At 39.1% G+C, this 16,769-nt stretch overlaps 1 protein-coding gene across 1 annotated transcript in view; it reads left to right on the top strand.

The window, feature by feature from the left end:
- The window catches only part of LOC123535926 (protein wntless-like), a 216,688-nt gene that overhangs the window by 121,680 nt on the left and 78,239 nt on the right, over nucleotides 1-16,769 (top strand). The window contains exons 7-10 of the mRNA XM_053529210.1: nucleotides 267-307; nucleotides 3,585-3,712; nucleotides 9,725-9,822; nucleotides 14,803-14,866. Of these exons, the coding sequence (XP_053385185.1) occupies nucleotides 267-307; nucleotides 3,585-3,712; nucleotides 9,725-9,822; nucleotides 14,803-14,866 (331 nt within the window). The remainder of the gene's footprint in view (nucleotides 1-266; nucleotides 308-3,584; nucleotides 3,713-9,724; nucleotides 9,823-14,802; nucleotides 14,867-16,769) is intronic.

Here is a 16,769-nt window from a genome sequence, read left to right as displayed (position 1 = left end):
GGTCAAGGTCACAGGGGATTGAACATGGAAAACCAGTTCCAATTCATAACTTGAGAACCACTAGGCCCAGAATGTTGAAACTTGGTGGGATGATTGGACATGCCAAGTTGATGATCCCTACTGCAGCCAACAATCAGTGTCTCTTTGACTTTCGCTCCTGTCCCCTATTAACTTCTTGCCTTATATGACTATGCATTGGGGGAGACATGCACTTTTCTACAAAAGCATCTTCTAGTTAGGTCCATATCCTCTTGTCTTATTTTCAGAACACTGTTTTCACTGGGAATTGCCATGTCAGTTTTGAATTGTAAGTATCATTTTGAATTATTCATGTTCTTTTTGTCAGCACAAGTGTATTCAAATATATTTTTGTGACTGTTTCTATACATTCATTTTTGATATCATAAATAGAGAATACTCATTTGTTTTAATGTAAGATTGAAATATATCTTTGCCCCCACCTTAACATAAGCACATAAACTGTGTTGGCAGGAGAGGGTCACAAGTGGAGCTCAAATGTCATATCTATCCATCACATTTTATGTCTGGAGCACAACTAAAAAAAACATTCAGGGTCTTGACTTGAAACTTGGATTATAGGTAGGTGATGATGACACAATGTGCAGAATGCAGCAATCCAAATTACTCACCCCTATCCCCACATTAAACTCCCCATTCTCCTTCCATAATTAAAAAAAAATTGTGTAGTTTCTTGTGCCTTAGTATCCAGTCTCTGCAGCCAAACAACCTCCTCCCCTTGCCTCCAAACACACACACATGTAAATTTTACTTCCCCTCTCATCTATATCTTTGGGCATATCTTTCCTTGATTCATTCTTATTGAAAACTGTTTTTATGCCCACGAAGGGAGGCATATAGTTTTTGAACCGTCTGTCGGTCTGTCGGTCTGTCAGTCTGTCAGTCCACAATTTTCGTGTCCGGTCCATATCTTTGTCATCGATGGATGGATTTTCAAATAACTTGGCATGAATGTGTACCACAGTAAGACGACGTGTCGCGCGCAAGACCCAGGTCCGTAGCTCAAAGGTCAAGGTCACACTTAGACGTTAAAGGTCATTTTTCATGATAGTGCATTCGTGTCCGGTCCATATCTTTGTCATCCATGGATGGATTTTCAAATAACTTGGCATGAATGTGTACCACAGTAAGACGACGTGTCGCGCGCAAGACCCAGGTCCGTAGCTCAAAGGTCAAGGTCACACTTAGACGTTAAAGGTCATATTTCATGATAGTGCATTGATGGGCGTGTCCGGTCCATATCTTTGTCATTCATGCATGGATTTTAAAATTATTGGGCTTGAATGTGTACCACAGTAAGACGACGTGTCGCGCGCAAGACCCAGGTCCATAGGTCAAAGGTCCTAAACCCTAACATCGGCCATAACTATTCATTCAAAGTGCCATCGGGGGCATGTGTCATCCTATGGAGACAGCTCTTGTTCTCTTTGAAATTATCAGATGTAGTTCACTGTAATGTTTCAGTTATGTAAGATTAAATTATATTTTTCCCCCATCTACCCACCGTAACACCAGATGCCATATGGCACTTGTGAAAATGTAAATTCTTGCTTAATATTAACCTTTCATTTTTAGATATAATTCACTAAGTAATGTTTCAGTTTTTCACTTGGGGAGACATATTGTGTTTGCCTCGTCCATCCGTCTGTTACACTTCATTTCTGATAGAAAACTGGAGAAGCATTTGACCTAGAACCTTCAAACTTTATAGAGTGATAGGGATTACGGAGTAGATGATCCATAGAATTTTTGGGGTCACTCCATCAAAAGTCAAGGTCACAGGGACCTGAACATTTAAAACTGTTTCTGATAATAACTGGGGAACAACTTGACCTAGAATGTTGAAACTGCATAGGAGGATTGAACATAGATGACCCCTATTGATTTTGGTGTCACTCAATCAAAGGTCAAGGTCACAGGGGCCAGAATATAAAAAAAAAAACATTTCCGATCCATAACTTGAGAAACATTTGACCCAGAACGTTGAAACTTAATAGGATGATTGTACTTGCAGAGTAGATGACCCTTTTGATTTTGGGGTCAGTAGGTCAGATGTCTAGGTCACAGGGCCATAACATGAAAAAACTTTTTCGATCAAAAACTGGAGAACTATTTGATCAAGAACCTTCATATGATGATACAGCTTCTGAAGTTGATGACCCCTATTATTTTTAAGGGTCACTCCATCAAAGGTCAAGGTCACAGGGACCTGAACATGGAAAACTGTTTTTAATAAATAACTTTAGAACCAGTTTACCCAGAATGTTGAAACTTCATAGGATGATAAGATATGCCACCCCTACAGATTTTGGGGTCAGTCAGTTTAAGGTTAAGCTAGGTCACAGGGGCAAGAACATGGAAAACTATTTAAGGTCAATAATTTGAAAACATGGAAAACCACCGATCAATGACTTGAGAACAACTTAACCAAGGAAGCTGTAACTTCATAGGATGATTAGACATGCAGAGTAGATGGCCCCTTTCAAAGGTCAAGGTCAAAGGGGCAGAACGTGGAAAACCAATTTCGATTCCTTTCTTGAGAACCACTTGACCCAGAACCTTGAAACTTTGCATGATGGTTGGACATGCTAGGTAGATGACCACTCTTGATTTTGATGTCACTCTGTTAAAGTTGAAGGTAACGGGCTAGACATGGAAAATTGTTTCTGATTACATAAAAACTGTTTGACCCAGAACCTTCAAACTTCATAGGGTGATAGGGTTATAGGGTTTGTGAAGTGGATAACCCCTACTGTTTTTAGGGTCACTCCGTCATAGGTCAAGGTCACAGGGGCCTGAACATGAAAAACCTTTTCTGATCCATGACTTCAGAACCACTCTACCTAGAATGTTGAAACTTCATCGGATGATTGGACATGCCAAGTAGATAACACCTTGTAGTGTTTGGGGTCACTAGGTTGAAGGTCAAGGTCACAGGGGCAAGAACATGGAAAACCTCCGTTCAATGACTTGAGAACAACTTGACCCAGAAAGCTGAAACTTAATAGGATGATTGGACATGCAGAACCCCTATTGATTTTTAGGTCATTTTTCAAAGGTCAAGGTCACAGGGGCCAGAACACAATTCCAATTCATACTTTAGAATCACTTGACCCAGAACATTGAAACTTCACATGATGATTGGAGATGCCAAGTAGATGACCCATCTTGATTTCGAGGTCACTCAGTCATGGGGCTTGAACATGGAAAATGGTTTTCGATCGGATCAATAACTTGAGAACCTCTTGACTCAGAACCTTGAAACTTCAAAGGATTATTGGGCATGCCAAGCAAGCAGATAATCCCTAAAGATTTTTGGGGTCAGTAAGTCGAAGGTCAATACCACAGGGACCTGAACATTGAAAACCATTTCCATATAGATGACCTAGATGATCTCTATTGCATTTCATTCGCTTAGCCAACCATCATGGTCACTTTGACTATGCTTTCAGGGGACACAATGTGCTTTTCTACAAAAGCATCTGCTTATTGGATCAGCTGCTATTTAATAATTTGTAGATATTATGAACTTATCATTATTACAGGTCCACTGGAATGGTTCACATTAGTTCTAGATATGCCATTCATGTTACTCATCACTGATATGAGACAGGGTGCATTCTATGCCATGTTACTCAGCTTCTGGATTATTTTTACAGGAGAACATATCATGGTAAGTCAGAAACTGATATTTTTCCTACATTCTTATAGACTACCTTTGTAAAACCCGCCCTCTTTGCTCAGTAGGGAGAACGCATCTCTATGGGTTATGGGGTTGGAGTTCCATTCCTGGGTGGGACGTATGTTCTCCGTAACAATTTGATAAAAGACATTGTGTCTGAAATCATTCATCCACCTCTGATATATGTGGGGAAGTTGGCAGTTACTTGCAGAAAACAGGTTTTTACTGGTACAGAATCCAGGAACACTGGTTAGGTTAACTGCCCTCTGTTACATAACTGAAATACTGTTGAAAAATGGCGTTAAACCCAAAACAAACAAACTACCTTTCTGAAAACTTTCCTCAAAAAATATTAGACATAAATGAAGCCCACAGTGCACAAACTTCAGCTCCTTCTGCATCTAATGTAATCAGCATCGCATTGTGACGTAATATATGGGTTACATGGGGCCTCAAATGGGGTCACAGAAAGAAGTTATTTTCTCCGTGAGGTAAACCAGTAACCGGACAAATATTTTGACGATGTTTTGCTGTTATTTTGATATCAAAATAAACTATTTTTACACATTTCTTTATCATAAATCTCTCCAAAAACGCACATGAAAGATAACCTGACTTTCAATAGCAGCTACGAAAGCAAAGTGAGGTTATACCTATAAAAAAAACTCTAATTTCGTCAAACACGAATTCTTGATTATTCCAATAGATACAGAAAAAAATTAGTGCAAAAATCGATAGCCCTGGCTCAGGTGAGCTATTGTGATCGCTCACCGTACGGCATCCGTCCGTCCATCCGTCATCCGTCCGTCCACACTTTCCTTTAAACAAATCTCCTCTTAAACCATCAGGCCAGTTCTGATGAAACTTCACAGGGATGTTCCTTGGATGGTCTTCTTTAAAAATTGTTCAAAGAATTGAATTCCATAAAGAACTCTGGTTGCCACGCACGGCAACCAAAAGGAAAAACTTTAAAAATCTTGTTGTCCAAAGCCACAGGTCCTAGGGCTTTAATATTTGGCATGTAGCATCATCTAGTGGTCCTCTACCAAGATTGTCAAATTATCCTCCTAGGGTCAAATATGGCCTTGCCCTGGGGGGTCACATGGTTTACATAGACTTGTATAGGAAAACTTTGAAAATCTTCTTGTCCAAAACCACAGGTCCTAGGGCTATGATATTTAGTGTGTTACTAAGCATCATCTAGTGGTCCTCTACCAAGATTGTTCAAAGTTTCCCCCAAGGGTCAAATATGGCCCTGCCCTGGGGGTCACATGGTTTACATAAACTTATATAGGGAAAAACTTCTTGTCAAAAATCACAGTGGCTAGGGCTTTGATATTTGATAACAAAATTTGTCATGTTTTTAGCTCAGCTGAGCCAAAGGCTCAGGGTGAGCTATTCTGATCACTCACTCGTCCGTAAACTTTTACTTTAAACGACATCTCCTCATAAATCGCTAGGCCAATTTCATCCAAACTTCACAGGAACGTTCCTTGGGTGAAGCTCTACAAAAATATTCAAAGAATTGAATTCCATGCAGAACTGTGGTTGCCATGGCAACCGAAATGAAAAACTTTAAAAATCTTCTACTCAAAAACCAGAAGCCCTAGAGCTAAGATATTTGGTGTGAAGCATTGCCTAGTGGATCTCTGCCAAATCTGTTCAAATCATGACCCCGGGGTCAAAATTGACCCCGCCCCAGGGGTCACTTGATTTTACATAGGAAAATCTTAAAAAAATCTTCTTCTCAAAAACCAGAAGCCCTAGAGCTTAGATATTTGACATGTAGCATTGCCTAGTGGGCCTCTACTAAAGTTGTTCAAAGCATGACCCTGGGGTCAAAATTGACCCCGCCCCATGGGTCACTTGATTTTACATAGATTTCTATAGGAAAATCTTCAAATTTAAAAATAAAATAAACCAGAAGACCTAGAGCTTAGATATTTCACATGTAGCATTGCCTAGTGGACCTCTACAAAATTTGTTCAAATCATGACCCCCGGGATCAAAATTGACCCCGCCCTAGGGGTCACTTGATTTTACACAGGAAAATCTTCATTAATTTGCTAAAAATAAACCAGAAGGCATAGATCTTAGATATTTGATACATAACATTGCCTAGTAGACTTCTACAAATTTATTCAAATCATGACCCCCGGGGTAAAATTGGCCCTGTCCCAGGGGTCACTTGATTTTATATAGGAAAATCTTTTCAAAATTTTTAAAAAAATAAACCAGAAGGCCTAGAGCTTAGATATTTGACCTGTAGCATTGCCTAGCGATCCAGGGTCATCATGACCCTCTACAAAATTTGTTCAAATCATGACCCTCGGAGTCAGATTGACCCTGCCCCATGGGGTTACTTAATTGTACATAGAAAAATCTTCAAAATTTTCTAAAAATAAACGAGATGGCCTAGAGCTTAGATATTTCACATGTAGCATTGCCTAGTGGACCTCTACAAAATTTGTTATCCCCCGCCGATGAAATCGGGAGGCGGGTATTGAAATGGCGTTGTCCGTCTGTCCGCAGCCATTTCTCAGTAACTACTTGGTAGAATTTTATGAAACTTGAAATAAACATGAACCAACATACTGCGATGATGCCCGTCAAGTTTTTTTTTTGATTGGTCAATTTCCCTCATAGTTATTGCCCTTGATTTAATAAAAAATGTCCGTCTGCAGCCATTTCTCAGTAACTAACAGGTAGAATTTCATCAAATTTGAAATAGACATGAACCAAGATACTGTGCTGATGCCTGTTAAGTTTTTTTTTGATAAGTCAATTTCCCTCAGAGTTATTGCCCTTGATTTAATGAAAAATGTCCGTCTGCAGCCATTTCTCAGTAACTAGCAGGTAGAATTTCATCAAACTTGAAATAGACATGAACCAAGATACTGCGACGATGCCCTTCAAGTTTTTTTTCGATTGGTCAATTTTCCATATAGTTATTGCCCTTTAATTGTTAAAAAAATCCACAGATCTGTACATAACAAACCAACCAATTGGAAGAATTTCATTAAACTTCTTTCATTCTTTTCCATGAACATTTATTATAAACACGTGAAGTTGTGTACCTACACCTGGTCACCACCTTACCTTGGTCCCCCCACCCCCCCCCCCAATTTTTTTTCATTTTTTTTTCATTTTTCGTTTTCTATCAATATTTATAATCAACATGTAAACTGTTGTATCCTCACCCCACCCCCCACCCAAACAAACCATTCATTTTCTTTTAATTTGATTTTGACTAATGAAATTATTTGCTTCTTGGTAACATTCTTTACTTTTTGCTGGATATATTTTTTTGCCGTTCCTCAACTCTGACCCTTTTGGCGGGGGATTCCAATTTATCGAATTTGCTTGTTCAAATCATGACCCCCCAGGTCAAAATTGACACTGCCCCAAGGGTCACTTGATTTTACCTAGGAAAATCTTCAAAAAATTTCTAAAAATAAACCAGAAGGCCTAGATCTTAGATATTTGACATGTAGCATTGCCTAATGGACCTCTACAAACTTTGTTCAAATCATGACTCCCGGGGTCAAAATTGACCCCACCCCAGGGGTCACTTGATTTTACATAGGAAAATCTTCAAAAAATTTCTAAAAATAAACCAGAAGGCCTAGATCTTAGATATTTGACATGTAGCATTGCCTAGTAGACTTCTACAAAATTTGTTCAAATCATGACCCCTGGGGTCAAATTGACCCTGCCCCATGGGGTTACTTGATTGTACATAGAAAAATCTTGAAAATTTTCTAAAAATAAACCAGAAGGCCTAGATCTTAGATATTTGACATGAAGCATTGCCTAGTCGACCTCTACAAAATTTGTTCAAATCTTGACCCCCCCGGGGTCAAATTGACCCAGCCCCAGGGGTTACTTGATTGTACACAGGGAAATCTTTTCAAAATTTGCTAAAAATAAACCAGAAGGCCTAGATCGTAGATATTTGATATGTAACATTGCCTAGTAGACTTCTACAAACTTTATTCAAATCATGACCCCCGGAGTAAAATTGGCCACGCCCCAGGGGTTACTTTATTGTACTTTGGAAAATCTTGCAAAAAGATTCTAAAAATGATCAGTTTGACATTTGAAACATGTATCTCATATTACGCAGGTGAGCGATCCAGGGTCATCATGACCCTCTTGTTGGACTTTAATATTCATTCAATTAATATGGCTGTTGAATAGTCAAGCGTTGCTGTCCTCCGACAGCTCTTGTTGTACTTTACTGAAATGCATTGTGGGAGTATGGAAATTTTGAAAAATGTTCAAAATAGCATCATATCTGGGGGCATATAAAACAGAAACAGTGCTGGTGACTTAATATTTTTATTATGCCCCCCTTCGGAGAAAGAGGGGTATATTGTTTTGCAGATATCGCCCGGTCGGTATGTCGGTCGGTCCTGATTATAATTGATACATTACCTGACAAAATAGGATGATTTTCTCAGCTTACAAGTAACATGGGTATTTTTGTGAAGCTGTGATATCGACGAAACCAGGTGTAAAAACAGTACAGGTAAGTTGACGGGACTGAAAAATCCCATCGAGCTAAACCAAATCTCGTGCTAATAATATGAGACTAGACCAATCCGTTTCTGGATGATGACTCAAGAACGCTTGGGCCTAGGATCATGAAAGCTGATAGGGAGGTTGGTCATGACCAGCAGATGACCCCTATTGATTTTGAGGTTAGTAGGACAAAGGTCAAGGTCACAGTGACCCGGAACAGTTAAACGGTTTCGAGATGATAACTAAAGAATGCTTGGACCTAGGATCATGAAAGTTGATAGGGAGGCTGGTTATAACCAGCAGATGACCCCTATTTATTTTGAGGTCAGTAGGTTAAAGGTCAAGGTCACAGTGACCTGGAAGAGTTAAAATGTTTCCAGATGATAACTGCAGAACGCTTGGGCCTAGGATCATGAAAGTTGATAGGGAGGTGGTCATGACCAGCAGATGATCCCTATTGATTTTGAGGTCAGTAGGCCAAAGGTCAAGGTCACAATGACCCGGAACAGTTGAACGGTTTATGGACAGTAACTTCAGAACCCTTGGGCCTATGATCACGAAACTTAATAGGGAGGTTGGTCATGACCAGTAAATGACCCCTATTGATTTTAAGGTCAGTAGGTCAAAGGTCAAGGTCACAGTGACCCAGAACAGTTAAACCTTTTCTGGGTGATAAAATCGAGAATGCTTTTGCCTTGGATCACAAAACTTGATAGGGAGGTTGGTTATTATCAGCAGATGACCCCTATTGATTTTGAGCTCATTAGGTCAATAGTGACCCGGAACAGTTAAACAGTTTCCAGATGATAACTTGAGAATGCTTGGGCCTAGGATCACGAAACTTGATAGGGAGGTTGATCATGACCAGCAGATGACCCCTGTTTATTTTGAGGTCAATAGGTCGAAGGTCAAGGTCATATAGACCCAGAACAGTAGAACTTTTGTGTACAGTGACCAAATTATTTCTGTTCCTTGTGCAATTTCTGAATGCATCAGTTTTGTGTTCTACGAGCTCTTGTTCCATTTTTCAATACATGTAACACAGAACATTTCATCAAAATCTGTTATTGCAAACAAATCACGGAACTGCCGCAAGTGTCTTTAAGTGGTTGTAGACATGTGGGTTTCCTGAAAAACAAGTTCTAGTTTTGCCATAAATGTTGTAGTAAATTCAGATTTCAGAGAGGTGGCCTCTGTGATTAAGGTTGCTGTGAGTTCGAAACTTTGCATGGGGTGTAGAATTCCTTCATGTGAGGAAGCAAGCCAGTTGGTTTAATGAAGGCTAGTGGATCTATTAAGGTGGTCCCCTGTGATGAAATAATACATAGAGGAACACCTCAAGCTTTCCTCCACCCATTAAAAGGTTGTAGGTTGCCATATGACCTGTAGTTATGTGTCATTAATTAACTAAACTCAACAAAAACAAAATTAAATTTTAGAGTATACCACATCCTTTAACAGTGTAAACTTGTGTTTTAGGACCAGACTGAAAGGAACAGACTGGCTCTGTACTGGAAACATCTGCTTGCTGTTGTGATTGGCTGCTTCTGTCTGCTACTCTTTGAACTCTCAGAAAGGTAAATAGTTAGTTACACTTGATGCTGTATATTTTAATTTCTTCATAGAGGACCATTAGATGATGTCCTATTAATAAATAGCTTGTATGTTTGTGTCTGATTGCATGATATCATCAGTGCACCTGGTGTTCTGCTCGGATTTCACTCAATCAGACCAGAGTTATGGAAAAGTTCATTTTGCAGTAACCCTAGAAAATATTTCACTTGAGTCATGAAAACATGTACAATGACAGGAAGTGAGGGGGGAACCGGTGTCCTATGGACACACCATACATGTGATCTCCCGCGCTGGAGGGTCAAAATCCCAATTTTTAGCTCACCTGTCACAAAGTGACAAGGTGAGCTTTTGTGATCATGTGGCATCCATCGTCCGTGCGTGCGTAAACTTTTGCTTGTGACCACTCTAGAGGTCACATTTTTCATGGGATCTTTATGAAATTTGGTCAGAATGTTCATCTTGATGATATCTAGGTCAAGTTCGAAACTGGGTCATGTGCGGTTAAAAACTAGGTCAGTAGGTCTAAAAATAGAAAAACTTTGTGACCTCTCTAGAGGCCATATTTCTCAATGGATCTTCATGAAAATTGGTCAGAATGTTCACCTTGATGATATCTAGGTCAAGTTCGAAACTGGGTCACGTGGGCTCAAAAACTAGGTCAGTAGGTCTAAAAATAGAAAAACCTTGTGACCTCTATAGAGGCCATATTTCTCAATGGATCTTCATGAAAATTGGTCAGAATGTTCATCTTGATGATATCTAGGTCAAGTTTGAAACTGGGTCACATGCGGTCAAAAACTAGGTCAGTAGGTCTGAAAATAGAAAAACTTTGTGACCTCTCTAGAGGCCATATTTTTCATGGGATCTTTATGAAAATTAGTCAGAATGTTCACCTTGATGATATCTAGATCAAGATCGAAAGTGGGTCACGTGCCATCAAAAACTAGGTCAGTAGGTCAAATAATAGAAAAACCTTGTGACCTCTCTAAAGGCCATATTTTTCATGGGATCTGTATGAAAGTTGGTCTGAATGTTCATCTTGATGATATCTAGGTCAAGTTCGAAACAGGGTCATGTGCGGTCAAAAACTAGGTTAGTAGGTATAAAAATAGAAAAACCTTGTGACCTCTCTAGAGGCCATACTTTTGAATGGATCTCCATAAAAATTGGTCAGAATGTTCACCTTGATGATATCTAGGTCAAGTTTGAAACTGGGTCACGTGCCTTAAAAAACTAGGTCAGTAGGTCAAATAATAAAAAAACCTTGTGACCTCTCTAGAGGCCATACTTTTCTGGGATCTGTATGAAAGTTGGTCTGAATGTTCATCTTGATGATATCTAGGTCAACTTTGAAACTGGGTCAACTGCGGTCAAAAACTAGGTCAGTAGGTCTAAAATTATTAAATTCTTTTGACCTCTCTAGAGGCCATATTTTTCAATGGATCTTCATGAAAATTGATCTGAATGTTTATCTTGATGATATCTAGGTCAATTTCGAAACTGGGTCACGTGCGGTCAAAAACTAGGCCAGTAGTATAAAAATAGAAAAACCTTGTGACCTCTCTAGAGGCCATATTTTTCATGAGATCTTCATGAAAATTAGTGAGAATATTCACCTGGATGATATCTAGGTAAAGTTCAAAACAGGGTCACGTACCTTCGAAAACTAGGTCAAATGGTCAAATAATAGGAAAACCTTGTGACCTCTCTAGAGACCATATTTTTCAATGGATCTTCATGAAACAGGGTTCGCACAGACTTGAAAACTCCTTGAATTTCAAGCTGCTAGATGAAAAGTGCTTGAATTTGCAAAAACCTCCTTAAAACTCCTTGAATTCGTTTCTTGCCCTGAAAACTGCTTGAAAAGTGCTTGATTTTATGATTAAAGTCTTTGAATTTCCTTCTTCAGAAATTTTGGTCGGCTTAATAAAAATAGATCGTAAAAGACGGTTTGTTATATGTACGCATCGCCATGTTTTATGTCTACATAACCTATGTGTACCGTACGATACGGGTTTTAAACAGACTGGGATTAGGAAAATTACGACGTGTAAAAATTACGGACACCATTTCCGTTACCGATATTGAAGAAAATGTCATGTATTTTCAACAAAAAGTGGCTTGTATCCTATCCATGGCTGGTCGAGCACGAAAACAAACGGAAAGCCATGTGCAAATATTGTAACAAAGATATTGACATTAGTTCAATGGGTGAATCGGCGCTGAAATCGCACGTCAAGTCTGAGAAGCACAAGAAAAATGTACCTGATCGAGAGTCACCCACGGCTACTCTTGATGTGTTTACTATTCCACCTTCGCCCCCAGCAGCCAGATGCACCTAAAACTTGATCTTATATGACATGATAAGTCGCTGTTGATGTAAGAAGTGTTGATTAATTGTTTGCCAGTCATTTTGTGTGTGATAAAGTGTTGATCAATTGCAGATTAGAACTTTATAGAAAAACTTATATCACGTGATAGTCATTTTGGATGTAAGAAGTGTTCACCAATTGTAAGCCAGTCATTTCGTGTGTAATAAATGCTTGTTCAATTTTTTGTTTATCCTTGAAAACGTAATAAAAGTCCTTGAAAACTCCTTGAAAACCCCTTGAATTTTTTGTCAGTCTGGCTGTATGAACCCTGTGAAAATTGGTCAGAATTTTTATCTTGATAATATCTATGTCAAGTTCAAAACTGGGTCACATGAGCTCAAAAACTAGGTCACTATGTCAAATAATAGAAAAAACGACGTCATACTCAAAACTGGGTCATGTGGGAAGAGGTGAGCGATTCAGGACCATCATGGTCCTCTTGTTTAAGTATAGTTACCTGATAAACCCAAGTGATTACGGGTCACCATACTGTGACCTTGACCTGCTGACCTACTTTCTTGTTTTTTAAGCTACAGTCTTGAAATTTGGATGATATCCACAGTTTTGCATCTTAAAACTGACTTTCAGTGACCATGAATATGACCTCCTGACCTATTTTCTTAATATTTTAGCATCAGTTTGCCATTTGAAACATGTGGCTCATATTACTCAGGTGAGCGATTCAGGGTCATCATGACCCTATTGTTCATGGTTTCCAAACAATAACTCGTGAAAGGCTTGGCAGATTTAAATATTTTTTGGTACAGTGGTGTAACATCATAAAATACAGGTCAAGTTTGACTTGAGGTCATTAGGTCAAGGTCAAGGTCACAATGACCCGGAAAAGTTAAACCATTTCCGGACGATAACTTGAGAATGCTTGGGCCTAGGATCATGGAAGTTGATAGGGAAGTTGGCCATGATCAGCAGATGACACCTAATGATTTTGAGGTCAGTAGGTCAAAGGTCATGGTCACAATGACCCAGAACAGTGAAACCGTTTCTGGATGATAACTTGAGAATGCATGGGCCTAGGATCACACAACTTAATTGGGAGGTTGATCATGATCCAGGCTAACTTCTGTGATAAGGCCATTTTGGGGGTATAATTAGTCATTCCTGTGACAGCTCTAGTTACTGATATCCTGTCCCAAGTTTGTTCTTGATCCCTGTTAGTGGAGCTAAAACCAGTAATACCTTGAAATGACTTCTCATGAACCACTTAATGGATCTTCATTAAACTTGGTCTGAGCATCATTACTAGGTCAAATGAAGAAGGCTTTTAGCCACTTTTTGTGGCTGCTAGAATTAAAAGTAGAAATTGGGAGAGGGGGCACTTGGCTTGGAATTGCCATTGTCCATCCGTCCGTCCGTCCAGAATTTGTGTCATTCTTATCTCAAAATGAATTTGACCCAGTCATCAAACCTCACAGAATTGTTACTCAGCATGGGAAGTTGTGCACCAGGGGTTTTGATTTGAATCTCACACAGCCAGACCAGAGTTATGGCCCTTGACCGAGTCAAAAACATGCATAAATAGGGCCTAAGTTTGAGTCCCATGTATCTGAAAAAGTATTTGATCCAGTATTATGAAACATTACAGCAATATGATACAGCATGTGAAGTTGTGCACCTAGGGTTTTGTTTGAGATATCACTCAACCAGACCCGAGTTATGTCCCTTGACTTAGTCAAAATTATGCATATAAAGGCATGAAAAGTTAAATTAAATTTAGATCTTGGTTCATGAAACATGATCAAGATATTATTCAGTGAATTTGTGCTTCTGGGATTTTGTTTCAGATATCTATTAGTCAGACTAGAGTTATGGCCCTTGTCAAAATATGCATAAATGGGATACAAGTTTGTGTTGCATGTATCTCAAAATGTATTAGACTTAAGAGTCATAAAACTTTAGGCTGGTATATAGCATGTGAAGTTGTGCGCCTGGTGTACTGTTCGGGATTTCACTCAACCAGACTGAAGTCTTGACTCAGTGAAAAATACACATAAAGTGCTTAAAAGATTGTGTTTCAAATATCTTAAAAAATATTTCACCTAAGGGTGAAATAATCAATCAAGTAGGAATATTATCCAGCATATGAATTTGTGCCTTTGAGTTTTTTAGCTGACCTGAGCCAAAGGATCATGGTGAGCTTTTTTGACCGTCCGTCCGTTAACATTTTCTAAAAAAATCTTCTTCTTCAAAACCACTAGGCAGATTTACACCAAACTTTTCAGGAATGATCCTTGGTTGGCCCCATTTCAAAATTGTTTAAAGAATTGAATTCCACACAGAACTGCCATGGCAGCCGAAAGGAAAAAATCTTGTCCAAAACCGCAAGGCATAGAGCATCAATTTTGGCATGTGACAGTCTAAAGGTCCTCTGTGAAGGATCTTCAGCTTATGCCCCTGGGTGAAAACAGGCCCTGCCCTTGGGGGCCCAAGTTTTACATAGACTTATATAGGAAAAAACTTCTAAAATCTTTTTATCTGAAACCATAAGACATAGGAACTGAAAAAGTTGTCTGATAATGAAAATGGTCTCTTAAACAGACATGGTCTCCTTAATATGCAATATTTGATATTTTCTTACGTGGTATATTTCAGAGGTGTGCAGTTAGCCAACCCATTCTTCAGCATCTGGGTAACTGGTATTGGATCAAAACTGGCTGTATCCTTTAGGCATATCCGAAGTTGATGTCAAGTTGGTACTTACTAGCTCAGTTATTCAAAGGAAAGGCTATTTCACTCACCTGTTTCGTGCCTGCATCCTGATTTGGTTATGTTTTTGTATGCAAGCTGGTATTATGTGGAATCTTCACCCTCTTCTTGCGAGCAATGCACAGGTTCCATAACTCTACTTTGCTTTTACACAACATTTTACACACTTTTTGCTATTCTAAACTTTGTTCATGGTGACCTATTTGTATAGGTGGGTGAGCTATTATTATCCTAAGGTGGATGGTCTGTCATTCATCATCAATTGTCCTTTTACATATATTTTACATCTTCATCTCTAAAAGTAATAGGAATTATAAGGTCCTCTCTCAAAATTGTTCAAATTGGGATGCTGGTGCCGCTAGAGCTAAAATTAGAAAAACCTTTAAACCATTTCTTCTCAAGCACTGCTGGATGGATCTTCATTAAACTTGGTTTGTAGGATCATTATAAGGTCCTCTCTCAAATTTGTTCAAATGGGGATGTTGGAGCAATAGAGTTAGAAAACAAACTTGGTATCTAGCATTATTAAAAGGTCCTTTCCCAATTTTGTTCAAATGGGAGCACTTGGCCCCATTTTAGGGACTGTTTTAAAATTGAAAAACCTTTAAATGACTTCTCGTGAACTACTTTTTTTTATCTACATCCAACATAGTCTGTATCATCACTGTAAGGTCACCTCCCAACTTTTTGTGCCCCCCATGAGTGGTGGGGGCATATAGATTTGGTCTTGTACGTGCGTCCATGCATACGTCCGTCCTTAGTTCGTGGCACGCCTAGCTCAAAATGTATTTGATATAAATTGATGAAACCTTGCATGAGTGTTTATCATGATATGAACTTGCGCACCTCCATTTTTTCGTCTGGCTCTGCCCCCTATTTTCAGAGTTATGGCCCCTGAAATAGTCAAAAATGCACATTTTCACCTTGTGACGCACCTAGCTCAAAAAGTATTTGATATAAATTGATGAAACCTTGCATGAGTCGTTATCATGATATGAACTTGCGCACCTCCTATTTTTCATCTGGCTCCGCCCCCTATTTTCAGAGTTATGGCCCCTGAAATAATCAAAATTGCACATTTTCACCTTGTGACACGCCTAGCTCAAAAAATATTTGATATAGATTCATGAAACCTTGCATGAGTCTTAACATGATATGAGCATGTGCACCTCCTATTTTTTATTTTTGTCCGCCCCCTATTTTCAGTGTTATGGCCCCTGAAATAGTCAGAAATGCACATTTTCACCTTGTGATGCACCTAGCTCAAAAAGTATTTAATATAAATGGTTGAAAACTTGCATAAGTTTTTATCATGATAATTACTTGCATACCTCTTATTTTTTAGCTGGCTCCACCCCCTATTTTTAAAGTTATGGCCCCTGAAATAGTATAAAAATGCACATTTTCACCTAATTATGTGCCTAGCTCAAAAAGTATTTGATGTAAATTCATGAAACCTTGTTTGAGTCTTTATCATGATGTGTCCTTGCACACTTAGCATTCTTCCTGAGAATCTTCGCATTTTTAGCTTTTGTGATCGCGCAGTGTCCGTCGTCCGTCCTTGCGTCCGTCCGTGCGTCCGTAAACTTTTGCTTGTGACCACTCTAGAGGTCACATTTTTCATGGGATCTTTATGAAAGTTGGTCAGAATGTTCATCTTGATGATATCTAGGTCAGCTTCGAAACTGGGTCACGTGCGATCAAAAACTAGGTCAGTAGGTCTAAAAATAGAAAAACCTTGTGACCACTCTAGAGGTCACATTTTTCATGGGATCTTCATGAAAGTTGGTCAGAATGTTCATCTTGATGATATCTAGGTCAAGTTTGAAACTCGGTCACGTGCAGTCAAAAAC

This window comes from Mercenaria mercenaria, chromosome 17, assembly GCF_021730395.1.
Source record: "Mercenaria mercenaria strain notata chromosome 17, MADL_Memer_1, whole genome shotgun sequence".
Taxonomy (NCBI): domain Eukaryota; kingdom Metazoa; phylum Mollusca; class Bivalvia; order Venerida; family Veneridae; genus Mercenaria; species Mercenaria mercenaria.
This window is presented reverse-complemented; position numbering and strand designations above follow the sequence as displayed.